Genomic DNA, 14048 nt, shown 5'->3' on the forward strand with positions numbered 1-14048 from the left:
TACAGCCCAGCCTCCCAGGTGCTCACGACCAGCGTCAGCTCAACTGGGAGCTGCCTTAGGAGTAAGAATGACATTCAATTCAAAATCAGAATGGTTGTTAAGATGGACGGGACCCACACAGCCTGCTGGAGGGAGGCTGATGTACCCCAGCTGGGACCGGGGCCCTGATGAAATGAGGGAGAGCCACTCACCTCGGCCGTGAGCTGCCGCTGGGCATCCTTGGCGGCCCCCAGGTGTTGGACAAGTTCTTCATTTTCCACTGCACACTAGAACGTGGCAAAGGGAAATCAGCTTCTCTTTTAAGACACGTAGAAAAGTCTAACTTTTCCCCTCTTATTCCCTGATCCGTTATGATCCTATCACACGTCCACAGGGAGATTTTATCTTATACTGGAGTAAAATTTTGTCTTTTATATAGTTTGGAAGGCAGCGTACTTCCTGTGTCGGCGTTCATTCCCTATCGCTTACCCCTCCCCTCCATAGTCACAGCCGCTCTCTGGAAGCATTTCACCTCAGGCTTCTAGCAAAGGCCTGACGTGGGGAAACTTAATTGTTTTTCCGCTGCTTCATCTTAAATCTAAAGGCGACAAGGTTCTACTGCAGAATATACAGATGCCCTAAGGACAAATACCAAACGGGATCATTCAGACTTTGAATTCCCAAACTCTCTGTTTACAGCCCCTTTACCTTTCTTAAAGAGTTCTATTCATTTGCAGATTTTTCTTCGGAGGTAAGTGGTGATAAATGTGATCCCCTTGCCAATTCAGGGCAACAAATTTTATGCTATTGAATCCGCTAAGCTTTAGCAAAAGCTCTAAAGGGACGGCACAAATTCCTAAAATATGAATCTAAAGGGCACTGTCTTTGGGGTAAATGCCCCTTCTCGATCTCAGAACAGCTAGTTTTGCATCGGCCAGAGAAACAGAAGCCTTACAGCTTTTGCCTTCTTCTGCAAATCAACTATTTGAGAGAGCAGGTGTGTGATCTCCTCCTGCTGGCGGGCAGCATCTTCCGTCTTCTTGGCCAGTTCCTCCGAGATACTGGCAATCTGCACGTTGGCGTCCCCTTTGACCAAGAAACGACAGTCACAAGAGCCAGAGAGAATGGTTTCTTTGTGGTTTGTCCAAGAAAACAACATCTTTATTACAAGACAGGGGGGAGTAGTGGAGAGGGCACGTGAAGATGGCTTGGAGGGAGAGTCCCCATCTTCCTATATGGGCTCGGTCTGTCGTGAGGAGGAGCCGGCCCACCGGCTGTGGCTCGCAGGCTCTGTGTGGGTCCTCACCCCACTGCCCAGAGCCACCTCCCCAGAGAAAATCGGGCAGGCATTCGCAGTCAGCCCGGAGGTGCTATAGCAAACAGAAGACGCCTCTGGCCAATTCTGCACGTTCCACACAGGAACACACCCCCATCAGTAACAGGAACCCCTGCTGCACTCTGTTCTAGAAAGGAACTATCGCCATGCACAACACAATTCCCCTGGGCGTTTTCAACCCATATTCAGAGCCGTAACTCATTTGACTAGATTTAAACATAGGGTGCGTTTCATTGACTTAGTGTTTCGCGGACACTCAGAATACTGTGTTGCCCGTTTGTCTTAACGTGTAAACTTATAATGGAGAGGGTGGGGGGAAGCACATCGTATTTGCAAAGCTGAGAACTCTGGCCTCAACGTTTACACATCAAATTACTGATACTATAAGGCTGTTCTTCCACATCTTCAGCTCAGGACTCCGATGCTGGACCTAACTCAGACATTCGATAACCAATATTCCAGCAGAAAGCCAAAATTAAAATTAATTTTAATTAATTGCGAGAGACTGGGAATGTATGGCTGACAACACCGCACCCGCTGTCTCATACACGAGGGTGAAGGGAGCCACACAAGATCAGGGGAGGCCTCTAGTTTTCAGAAAAAATGCTACTGAGCCCAGGCTGGCAGGAAGACCACACTCTATCAGGGGATGCAAATCCGTCTGGTCTTAATGATGGCAGGTGGGCAAAGTAAAAGCGGGGGACAGGAGGGGCGGGGGGCAGGCCATACTCAGCTCCTTCACGCAGTCGTTGACCAGCTGCTGCTCCTTTTCTTCATAGGTAATGGTCTCCGTCTTCAGCTGGCAGGCCTGTGGACAAGGCTCAGGTCAGAGACCCCACAGTCGCACCTGGACAGCCTAGGGGATGCAGCAAGGGCTAACCTGGGTCTGGAAAGCTGCCCTTCAGCATCTCCCCAGCTGTGACCCACTGAGCCCTCAGAGATAGAAAGTCAATCCCAACCACTAGAGGGCACCACACGAAGCAGCTGCTGAAACTCTTGTGAGCGCCCCCTCTATCCGTCGGCCTGTCTATTCACGTGTGTCTGTCCTGGCTCACAGTCATGGACCCCCTTGTGACCCAAACAGTGGCTATGACACAGCCCTGCCTACCGTGGGCATTCTAAGGATAATCACCACCACAAGAATGGCTAACACTTAGCACACCTACTACGTGCTGGGCACCATCCTCTGAGTTTCTGAGTGGGAGTTAGACCTGTTGTATTCAGCTGAGTAAAAACAGGGTAGAATATGAAAGCATTAAAGTTCAGAGACCCAAGAGCTACCCCTCGGACTCTGGATGGCTTTGCTCCTGGCTGAAAAGGTGGGAAGATAAGACACCTGAAGGCCCCAAGAAAATGCCCCAGTTAGAGAGGTATCTCTGAGCCCTCAGGTCCTGGCCCCAGAGATGCCACAGTCCTGAAAGCCAGATGCAGGAGCCGGAATCTGTGGCTGGGATCAGATTCCCTCCGCTTGCTTTAGGGGAAGACTCCGACACAGGGACAAATTGCTGTGTGCCTGGGGCTAGAGCATTTACTTGGGACAGATGCTGGAACTCAGAATGGGGAAAACTGGACTGTCGTCGTGGCTCAGCCACTGCCTGGCAGAGAAAGCTTGGTCGCACTGGGCTTATGTCTCCCATCAGTAAACGAGAGGCTGGAAGAGTTGATGGCTAAGAGACACGAATGACCCTTTCCTCAGGCAGAAGAGCATCCTGTTAAGCCCAGACACGAGGCTCTTCCCAACACGTGAGGCAAGTTCGAGGTGACAGGTGGTCTGCCCTACTGGAGGGACTTTGGGGAGCCCTGGGCCAGCTTAGGTGAACATGCAGCCCAAACTTGACAGACAAGGGCCTGATCGATAGGGCTGTACCACACCTCTGGCTAGAGAGCATAAACTCACTGATAATTAAACAAAAAGTACTAAATTTGCATGCATCTGTATTTCTGGATGGGGTAGTGGGTGAAGGGAAATAATGTGGGGTTTGGAGCCACAGAGACTTACAAACCCTGGCTCTGTTGCTCACTAATTTGCAAGATCTTCGGCAATCAAAACACTTAGTAGGGCTTCCCTGGTGGCGCAGTGGTTGAGAGTCTGCCTGCTGATATGGGGGACACGGGTTCGTGCCCCAGTCCGGGAAGATCCCACATGCCGCGGAGCGGCTGGGCCTGTGAGCCATGGCCGCTGAGCCTGTGCCTCCGGAGCCTGTGCTCCGCAACGGGAGAAGCCACAACAGTGAGAGGCCCGCGTACCACAAAAAAAAAAAACAAAACACTTAGTAGCCTGGGTCCCGGTTTTCCCTACTGTAAATGAGAATCAGAGTAACCGGCTTCCAGCCTTGTTGTGAAGATTTTTTTAAAAAAAAGAATGCAGGCAAAGTACCCACCACAGTGACTAGCCAATCAGAAATACTCAAAAGCACGGGTTTCCAAGCTGCCTCACTCAGTTCAACCTTTTTAAGTTAACTGTCTAAGAAATATGTCTCCAAGTTCTCGGGTACTATTAGGGCACATCTGACCTGCAGTAAAGTGAAAACGAGGCTTTCACACCAGGCCTCCAAGTCACTTCTACGTCCGAGCTGGAGACCACCACGGCAAGGCCCCACTTTCCAGGAGCTTTGGCCCTGACCGAGAAGGAGAAGGGTTTGCCACTCTTACCCAGCCTCACGCTGCATAATTCGCCAGTCCGTCTGCTGCAGCCCGGACAGTATGTGCTGCCCTTTGAAGACAATGCCCAGCTCATAAATGAGGCACGCCCTCTGGGCACTTGGTGTGGCTGTGACCCCAGGTCCACATGGCTCTTTCATAGACCATCACCCTGGAGGATGGCGGGGCTGTAATCACTGCTATTCTCACCAGACATGCAAAACGGGACCACCACCCTTGCAGAGGGGACGAGGGCAGGGAGTGCACTTCACCTCTGATCGAAGTACAACGTTCTCCTCTTCAAGGTCCTTCAGCTTCTTCTGGAGAGAATCCAGATGGAAGTAATTCTGGACGGAGGAGGACGACTCATTCCTCTTCAACCTGGGGGAGAAAGTTCACTTTCTAGGGAGGGAGGCATTTCCTCCGACCACCTGGCAAGCCATGGAGAAGCACAAAGAAGGGCCGTTTCAAGGAAAGCTCATGAAAGGTGCAGGGGTAACAATGACCCATCAGGCTGCTCCCTCACCACCAGGAAAACAGCACAGGCTTACAACACTTCAGAGCCACATCCCAACCCTTTGCTGCCACTTTGCCTCAGGTTTCGGGGGAACCAACTCTATTTGAAGTCTACACGATCTGGGATGCCTTCTATGTGCCAAGAACTATTTTAAGTACTCTACGTGTATGAACCCATTCAGTGCTCACAGCCCTAAGAACTGAGTACTATTATTATGCCCACTTTACAAATGAGGAAACAAGCACAGAGAGGTTAATAACTTGGCCATGAGCCACAGAGCCAAGATCTGAACTCAGGCCATCGGGCTCTAGAGTTCATGTTCCTAATAGGAGACTCTGCTGACACAGAGAAGCCCCTCCCCCCAGGCACCCCCCAAGGACCCACCACAGCACTGGTGGCTCCAAATGCAGAGTCCAGCCTGTTACTCCTTAACAGCCAGGCCAAACCAATCTGAACTGACAAATAAGCAGTAAGACCCAGGAAGAGGAAAACTAAAATCCCATCAGAATAGGAAAATCCATCTGTCGGAGGCACTCAGAGATGTCTGGCTGAGAAGGCTGAGAGCAGCTGACCTGTGCTGCCAGTGAAGGTGATGCTGTCTAGGCAACTCCAAGCACATGGACCACAGCCAGCCAGTGCTCTGGCCTCTAGAGACAGGCCCTTGGGTGACTTACGGGGTGGAGCACACAGACTCCGGCTCGCTCTCCTCTGCGGCGCTGGTGTAGAACTGAAGCAGCTCATCCTTCATGGACAGTTCATGCCGGAGCTGTGACACCTGCACAAACACAGCCCGTCACGCGCTCTCTAAATGTGACAGCATCCCCACTCGTGCTTAAACACTTATTGCTCACTGACAACATTTTTTAAATTCCTCATTCAACGTGAAGGCATGCCACTGATTTTGTGCTATTCAAGGAAAACAAAGGGTTGAGTCTGATCCCATTCAAGAAAAATACAATCAATTACTTTTTGGCAAAAATCCCTCTGTTTAAATTTGTAGTTTTTACTTTGGTACAAAGAAGAGGTGAGAGGGGACTAGAAGGTGCTAGAATGATGGCTGGGGTGGGGGGGGGTGGGCAGCAAGACAGCAGAGGGGCTTTGCAAGTAAATGGATGACCAGCTGGGAAAACACTCAGAGAAGCGGACCATGTTACCACATGGAGGAAGAGGCCATTCACTTCTGCCAAAACCAAATCCCATCTCGGACCAGGACCCCTGGTGATGTCAGTTCCGGGTGGGCAGCTACAAGCAGCGAGCCCGGCAACCCTTGTTCTCCCGGCTTGGAAAATCTCCTAGCGCCACCCTGTGACTGCTACACCCTCACAGGAATTCTGGCCAAGCTTGGCCAGACCTTGCTTTGTACTCAATGACTACAAGATAGGCATTCCAGATACAGGAAGAAAAGAGGCAACCATGAGGAACTGGCCGTACCGACTACTCTGCAAGGATGGCTCTGCAAGTCGCACTTATTTATACTTCAGGTTTAAAATAAACCTGAGCCATAAAAATTTTCACCTGCCCTTTCACCATTCAGCACCGATGAATAGGCAACCAGCACGGTGAGCGAGGATCATAATCGTTTTAATTCTTTCTTGTTTCTAATTTGATTTGGGGTCTATAGTTTATCCCAACTTTCCTACACAACACCGTGAATATATTTTATCTTCCATGGAGAAACCAGCTTTATGTGCATAAAGGCTTCGGATTCAACACCTAGACTGATCATTTAATGACGTGCCCAGGGGAAACAGTTTTCAAACTCCAAGGTTTCCCAAGGGGACAAAAAGTCACTTCCACCCCCAAGCGCAGGATGCACTTTGTGTGAGGAAAGGAAGCCCCAAGCAAGGGCAGCACCTTGGAGAAGTAGCGCGTGAGGGGCGACGGGTGACCATTTACTGGTTCCTGATGGCATGTCCCTCTGCTCAGAAGGGGCCAAGTAGGGGGCCAGGCTGACCTTCTCCCATACTTGGGAGAAGGGAGATTCAGGTCATGATGCTGGAGGCCAGGAGAGCAGGGGTCAACTTTATTTCTCCTTGAACACGACCGTATCTTACCTCATCACCTTTTAAAGAAAGCCCAGGATTAAAACTTGCCTTTATACAGTGCTGTACATCACTTATATCTCAGTAACACCGGAAGGGGAAAAAAAATCAATAAAAATTACAATAAACCCTTAAAAAAATGTTTTCTTATCGAGTGGCTACTCTGTTTCATCACATTAAATGATTGGTAAACACAGACAACAATAGCTGGGAATATCTTTAATGAGGAAAAAGTCTGAATACGTCTTAGGGACATGAATAAGGGCATCCCCGTCGCGCCCCCCCCCCCAACTAAGAAAGTTTCTGATAGAAAATAAGGGAGAAGAAATGAGAAGAAGGAAAGCCAATCAAAGTCCTCACAGTTCAGATTCACTGTTCAAAGGCCAGTTAGGGGGTTTCCCTGGTGGCACAGTGGTTGAGAGTCCGCCTGCCGATGCAGGGGACGCGGGTTCGTGCCCCGGTCCGGGAGGATCCCACATGCCGCGAAGCGGCTGGGCCTGTGAGCCATGGCTGCTGAGCCTGCGCATCCGGAGCCTGTGCTCCGCAACGGGAGAGGCCACAACAGTGAGAGGCCGGCGTACCGCAAAAAAAAAAAAAAAAAAAAAGGCCAGTTAGGATGATGGCAAAGACACTAGCAAGGGGGGCCTGGCTGTAAGCTCCTAATGCTGGTTGTAGCAAACCCGCCCGACTCTGCAGCCTTCCTCCTCCCGACCACACCGTATTCCTCCCAGAAAACCAGTGCCGCTCCTCTGAGACCTCAGCCCCTAAGTTAAGCCTAAAATGTTCTTCCCCTGCCCCCCACCCCCCATAATGATGGGGGCTGAAGATATAGACCAAGATTTGTATCATTAACATAGTAGGGCTTCGATCATGAAAACAATAGGCTATTTTTGGTTTTGTTTTAGAAACACAAAATTATATTGTGCTGATGAAGGGGCAGTCACTGCCTCACTCTGCAGCATGGCTGCAGTTCCTTCTCCGCCTGCCAACGCCCACCCCGGCTCAGGAATCTCCGCTCATTGTTGGAATAGCCTGTGTGCCCTTCAGCCAGCTCTGAGTGTCTTTCTCAGCTGACATGATGATCTAGACTCTTGGAGGACACGGGCTGTAGCTGGTCCACACTGGGGGCCTACTGACCATGTGAGGGCTGGTCCCAGCCTGGGTGACCCATCCACACTGTCGGAAGGAGACACAGATGAACAGGAGGGGCAGCAGGAAGGCAGCTCTCCATGTCCGGGGAGGGCCTTCCCCAGCGGGATGCCGTGAAATCATCACCTTCCTCAGGCACGCCTTTTGCGGCACCCAAGCCCCTGCAGACGCCCCTGCTGGCAGGTCCTCACCTCCTCCCTGATGTGTTCCACCTGCTCCTCCAGCAACTCATTCCTCTCGGTTAGTGTCTTGTTCTTCTTCAACAACGACTGGCCGATCCGAGCAGCCAACTCTAGATCCCGCTCTTTCTGTGAAAGGCAGAAGCGAGAGCAGAGGTTGAGAAAACCCGTGCTTCCAGCAGGAGCCCACAGAACTCAGGGTCAACTGAGGAAAACAAGGGCGTTCAGCAAGGACAAGGGAATCAACTAATTCACCATCCACGCACCAGCGTCTGATACCTGTTCAAAGAGGAGCTCACTCAGCTACCAGGGCCCCAAGCAATGAAAGGGAACCTTCCGATCTAATGAAAACAAGTCTCTTCCTACAGGAAAGACATGCTTCCAAAAACCTTTCTATCCAACTGCTTTTGGTCCTTGTGTAATCATTTGATAACCTATCTCTCTACCTGAAGGGCTGAGCTACTGTATCGCCAGCACCCAGCACAGGGAGACACTCGGTAACTATTTGCTCAATGAATAAGTGAATCCAGAAATTCCAAAGTGCACTTAAAATAGCCAAGGCAGCCTCTCTGGCACACGTTAAGCTGGAATTTACTGAGTTCCTTAGATTTACCGCGTATGAAACAAAAATGTTTAAAGTTACTCTAAAACAGGATACAGTTATGTTTCTTTTACTTACGGAAGGTAGGCTACTTAGGCTTTATTTTTTTAAAAAAATAGCTTTAAAAACAGAGAAACAATGCATAACATTGCCCTACTTCAGAAACAAAGACTGTTGCAGACAGAATTTTCTGTTAGCTCAGTTGCTGACATTTAGAGCACAGCAGGGCACAGAGGAAAATCTTTACTGGCATACAAAGATACAGCTGCCTTTATGGGAGGAAAGTTGTTGCCTGACAGTGGGGACAGCGGGGTGGATGCCGTCACCAAATGCAGACTCACTGATCCTTGCTGGTGAAACTGCTGGCCATTACGAGTAGATGCACTTGCTCACTTTTAGGCGGGGATTGGCATGGGGGGGAGAACTCCGGAAAATGAAATCCTTTTAGAAGCCTACGCTAATTATTCTGCTCATCTGGTGTCAAAAAGCAGAAGAAGAGGGACATGGGGTTTTGAGCAGAAAAAAGCTGGGGATTCAGGAATCCCCGCTTCTGATAACCATGTAGTCTTATGGCTTCCACTCATCCCAAACACAGACTAGAAACCATCAGTAGGTTGAGAAGCATTTTAGTCATGGCAACCGCCATTTTGTTTTAGATGACATTCAACAGCATAGAACTGAAATACCAAAGTGCGTTCCACATAGTAAGGTTATCACTTCATGCTTAAATTTTGCTTGTCACACATTTACCGACAACCTAAGAGGCATTTCTTATAGCAGGTACCCGTCAAAAGTTTAACTGCTCCAGGTGAACCGTTCTACCCTAAAATTTGAGAGTCTGGGTTCTGATTCAACATCCCTGGGGCCCAGTTCCCTCGTCTGTGAGATGAGGTAGGGTGGACGGGCAGACTTGCTGAGGGACCCTTGGAAGAATCTTCTAGCGCTATGATTCATTGAGTGGTAAGATATTTCAAAAAGCATCTTTTGTTTCTAACTTTTTATATATCCACCAAATTATACCATGCAACAGTAGCACACCTTCCTTTGCTCATCATGGGAGTTTGGCTGAATTACGAGCAGAGCACTGGAGGTCAGAGCATGGTTTGGGGGGACTGAATCCAACAGCGATTTGGCTCTCTGGAGCTCTTGCATGAATGATGGTCTCTCTCCCCTAGGTCTTCCATGGTCCTGAAACCTGTAACTGCTGTCCCAGAAGCCAGCTGGGTGTCAAGTGAGCCATAAATTCCTCCAACTCTTTCCCAATCTGTGCCTCCCCCTCATGCCCTCCCAGGGAACAAAGGGGACCAGTGAGTCTGCCCAACGAACCGAGACGCCCCTCTCTGTGCATTCATCCGTGCCGGCTACTGTGTCTACCAAGGAGGGTCCTTATCTCAGCGGCCCTTTATTACTTTTCAGACACAACGGTTGTGCGTATTTGGTACTGGGAGGAAATGACCCACAGGGATTGTGTGAGGGAACCCACTTCTCCAGGGGCCGTCTCAAAATTAGCAAGTAGTGCAGGTGGTTTCAGCTGGCTAACTCTCCGTGAAAACTGTAGTACCACCGTCCATTTCCCTTTGGAAGTGTGGTCTCCATAAAGCTCTCACTCCAGTCAGTTAGATCTTTCTACTAGAGCAAGCCCTCAGACTGAATACCCAGCAGGTGCTTCACGCTCGCTGGTTCACTGCCTACCGTTCTGTGCTGCTTGCCGTCATGCAATCCAGCTGCTAAGCTCCAGCACACACAGACATTTCATAGGCAGATTTCAGTGCAAACGAATCAAGCCAGAATCATAATGATGAAGACAGGCTGGGCAAGGCACCGATGAGCACGTGAAGAATGCTGAAGGCGTCCCACGGCACACAGGGGCCAGAACCCAAGAGGAATGGGACGCAGGCAGGGGAAGGAAACAAATGCTGAGGGGCTCGACAACGAAGCCCCTCCCCACTATACCCCAATACACGTCAAATCTCAGACTTGAGGGCCTCCTTGCCCTCCGGAGGGGACAACTCTCACTGTGTCTACACTCAAAATCTAATCTGTATAGTAACATAAAGAAAATGCTCTGCTGGAAAAAAAAAAAAAAAAGGAAGTTAGAGTAAAAATATTCAGAGATGAAATGAAATTCTTAAACAAAAAAGTCATCAGAAGGTCTCTGGTTTTTCAAAGGCAAAAGGCCAGCTGGGTTTCTCTTTAAGAATTTCAGTAATCGGGCTTCCCTGGTGGCGCAGTGGTTGAGAGTCCGCCTGCCGATGCAGGGGACACGGGTTCGTGCCCCGGTCTGGGAAGATCCCACATGCCGCGGAGCGGCTGGGCCCGTGAGCCATGGCCGCTGAGCCTGCGCGTCCAGAGCCTGTGCTCCGCAACGGGAGAGGCCACAACAGTGAGAGGCCCGCGTACCGCAAAAAAAAAAAAAAAAAAAAGAATTTCAGTAATGAAAAGAGTCTCATTTCTTACAACCAGCCAACATGTGATAAATATTTACTTCGAAAACCAGGAAAACAGCTAGGAAATGACCACTGGATCAAACTCCAGTGAGAAAATGAGACATAAATAAATCTCAATTGGGAAATCAGCTATTAGAAGAACTGGTTCTTTTATTCCCCAGGAGATGGCGGTCAGGTGGGGCTCATTCTGGCTCTCCTAGCTCCCTCTCCGCAGCTATGTTTCGCTGAAAACTTAATGCACTGTAGGATATACGTATCTGTATGGCTGATTCATTTTGCTGGGCAGTAGAAGTTAACACAACCTTGTAAAGCAACTATACTCCAATAAATTTTTTTTTTTAAAAAGACTGTGGCTTGTGTCTCAGCCCCTTTTAGCAATGACCATGAACACTCGAGCCGCCTGGCACGGCCCCAGAGACGGAGAGCTGCCTGCCTCCCACGCTGAGCAGCTGACTCATCTCATTCACCCATTTGGGGATAAAAAAGCATGACTAAGGAGCTCCTGGAATAACCCTCTCCGTAACTGGGGAGGAGACAGCTTTGCCCAAAGGTAAATTCCGAACAGCAGCAGAAGCCAGGGCGAGCTGCAGAATCCTCTTTAACCCGAAAGCAAACTCTTCACATTGGCCAAGGGCTGTGCTCCGGCATCCCGTGCAAATCCCGCCAGCACCCCGCCTGCCTGCGGCAGCCGTGCAAAACCAAAGCAAACGACCAGAGGAAACGGAACCAAAGCCAAGAAAAGCACAGCATGGCACAACCTTCACGCGACTGGGGCAATTAGACTTTAACCAGAAAACCCGCCTAGTTCCAAAGAAAGGCAGCAACTCAGATGTGATTCTCATCAGGAAAAGGAGAGGCACAGCGTTGTATATAAAACACGCTGATGCACACAGACCATGGCCATGGTGAGCTGTTAAAAATAAAACAAAAAAGCACAGCAAAGAGCCACCTGAAGAGACTGCCCCACAAATATTCTTTTGAGCAACTCAGTTTTTTTTTAAAGATGACAGCATACTTCTTGATACAGTGACACTCATTTAAGCAATGAGCTATGAAGTGTTGATGACCAGGATCTCCATACAGGGCTGGAGTCCCAGGCTCCTCTGACGTGGTCCTCAAACATCCAAGCAGAGACGGGTCTGGCCCTGCAAAGTCCTCACCCAGCCCTGCCAGCTCACACCCGGCAGAAGCCAGGAAACACGGGCCATGGATACTCACTGAAGCAGCATCCCATTAAAAAAAAAGTTATCCAGTTCATGTTTTTAAAGTAAAAATGTCTCATTGACAATCAACTCACCATACTCCCCAAAACTAAATAAACAGGGCAGTAAACAACTACAGCCAAAATCAACAGGGCCACGTGCATAGTGGTTAAGGGCCCGGGCTGGAAGGCAGCTGAGCCACCGGGTGTCGCCTGTCCTCTCAAATGTAGGTCCCCTCACAGTAGGATGGGGGAAATAGTGGCACCTACTTCTGAGAACTATCGCAGAATTAATGAGATGATGCACAGACGACATGCAGCTCTCAAAGTTTACCCTTAATTTTAAGCGTGACCACAGAGGCAGACACTTATCAAAGGCCCATCATTTCCAGGATTAAAAGGGCGAAAGAAATCAGGACCCAACAGGGTCCTCGCCTTGGAAAAACTTCTAACCAATCCAGTTGGATGAACAAAGCCAACAGAATGACAGGGTGGCTCCCGAGCTCAGGGCTGGCTGGGGCACGGACTACCTGGGGCTGGAGGAGTGTGAGAGCTTCAGAGATCCCCAATGAGCCCTGCAGTATGACACTCAAGGCAAGAAAAGACAGAGGGGCCAAATGGCGCAAAAGGTCACAGGTGGGAGAGCAGGAGGCAGGTCCCAGTGATGAGTATTAGGAGGATTCAGGAATGTGATCAAGTGTGTAGCCTTGAATGCCATGCCAAGGAGTTCTGAGTGTCGCGGGAAGCCGAGGTCATTAAAGAGGGCGTGGGAGGGTGGCAGCTGCAGGGAAGATGACAGCAGAGAGAAAACTCAAATCTCACTGCCAAGGCTCCAGAAGCTGGAGTGGTGGCCTTGGAAAAAAAATAATAAAGGTACAGACGTAGGACCTCCCTCAGAAGACTTGAGGACTAACTGGGTATGGAGTGAGGAGTGGATTAGAAACAGGACAGTGTTGGGGAAAATTGACACAGCAGGAAGGGGGAACATGGTAAAAACTATTTTCAAAAGTTGGTGGTGCCAACCAAGCTAGCCTACGAGGTCAATAATGCCAGCCGCCAAGACGGCTGCAACTGGAGAGTCACCAGAAGGCCAGTGCCCTAAAATGCCTCACCAATGGCCCTGTCACACGGCCAAAAAATCTAAACTCACTTATTCGGGGCTGAGGAGTTTGTAACTTCCCTGACATGCAGGTGGTCAAGCGGGTCTCGGCTCCTGCCCTGTCTCAGCTTCACTGGGTCTACCCGTGGGTGGCCTTCAGGAGAATGGGAGGGGAGTGTGTAGCAGGGCAGGTGAACCCTCAGGAACTTGAGGTAGGGGTAGGGGAGTATTGGAAGGGTCCAGCCCTCAGAGCAGGTAGGAGAACACTGGATGTGCAGAAGGGAAAAGCGCAGGGAAAGAGAGAGACATAAAAATGGGGTGAAAAGGGCTTCCCTGGTGGCGCAGTGGTTGAGAGTCCGCCTGCCGATGTAGCGGACCCGGGTTCGTGCCCTGGTCTGGGGGGATCCCACATGCCGCGGAGCGGCTAGGCCCGAGAGCCGTGGCCGCTGGGCCTGCGTATCCGGAGCCTGTGCTCCGCGGCGGGAGAGGCCACAGCAGTGGCAGGCCCGCGTACCGCAAAAATAAATAAATTAATAAAGGGATGAAAAGATGCCCCCCACCAAAAAACCTCAGGTCCCACACTCCTGCTTGGTCCTGTGTTTCAACTTCGTTCTGCCACTGGCTGAAAATGATGATTTCTGTGTCTCTCATATCTTTCTACTCTCTTCCTCAAGAAGGGCTAATGAAGAGTCACATGACCCCAAATCATTCTAGATTCTAGAGCAGAAACCAGGGTCTAAAAGTCAGCACCTCTGGGACTTCCCTGGCGGTCCAGTGGTTAAGACTTCGCCTTCCAATGCAGGGGGTGTGGGTTCGATCCCTGGTCAGGGAGCTAAGATCCCACACGCCTCAGGTCCA

General features: G+C 50.1%; 1 protein-coding gene across 19 annotated transcripts in view; it reads right to left on the reverse strand.

Annotated features, from left to right (window-relative positions):
• TRAK1 (trafficking kinesin protein 1) overlaps positions 1-14048 on the reverse strand; it is a 103653-nt gene that overhangs the window by 29181 nt on the left and 60424 nt on the right. For all 19 annotated transcript variants that reach the window (XM_067753967.1, XM_067753958.1, XM_067753959.1 and 16 more), the window contains 6 exons: positions 7855-7971; positions 5147-5247; positions 4228-4336; positions 2045-2123; positions 935-1065; positions 192-266 (listed from right to left, as the gene is read on the reverse strand). In XM_067753967.1, coding sequence (XP_067610068.1) covers positions 192-266; positions 935-1065; positions 2045-2123; positions 4228-4336; positions 5147-5247; positions 7855-7971 — 612 coding nt within the window. The remainder of the gene's footprint in view (positions 1-191; positions 267-934; positions 1066-2044; positions 2124-4227; positions 4337-5146; positions 5248-7854; positions 7972-14048) is intronic.

Source organism: Pseudorca crassidens, chromosome 10 (assembly GCF_039906515.1).
Source record: "Pseudorca crassidens isolate mPseCra1 chromosome 10, mPseCra1.hap1, whole genome shotgun sequence".
NCBI lineage: Eukaryota > Metazoa > Chordata > Mammalia > Artiodactyla > Delphinidae > Pseudorca > Pseudorca crassidens.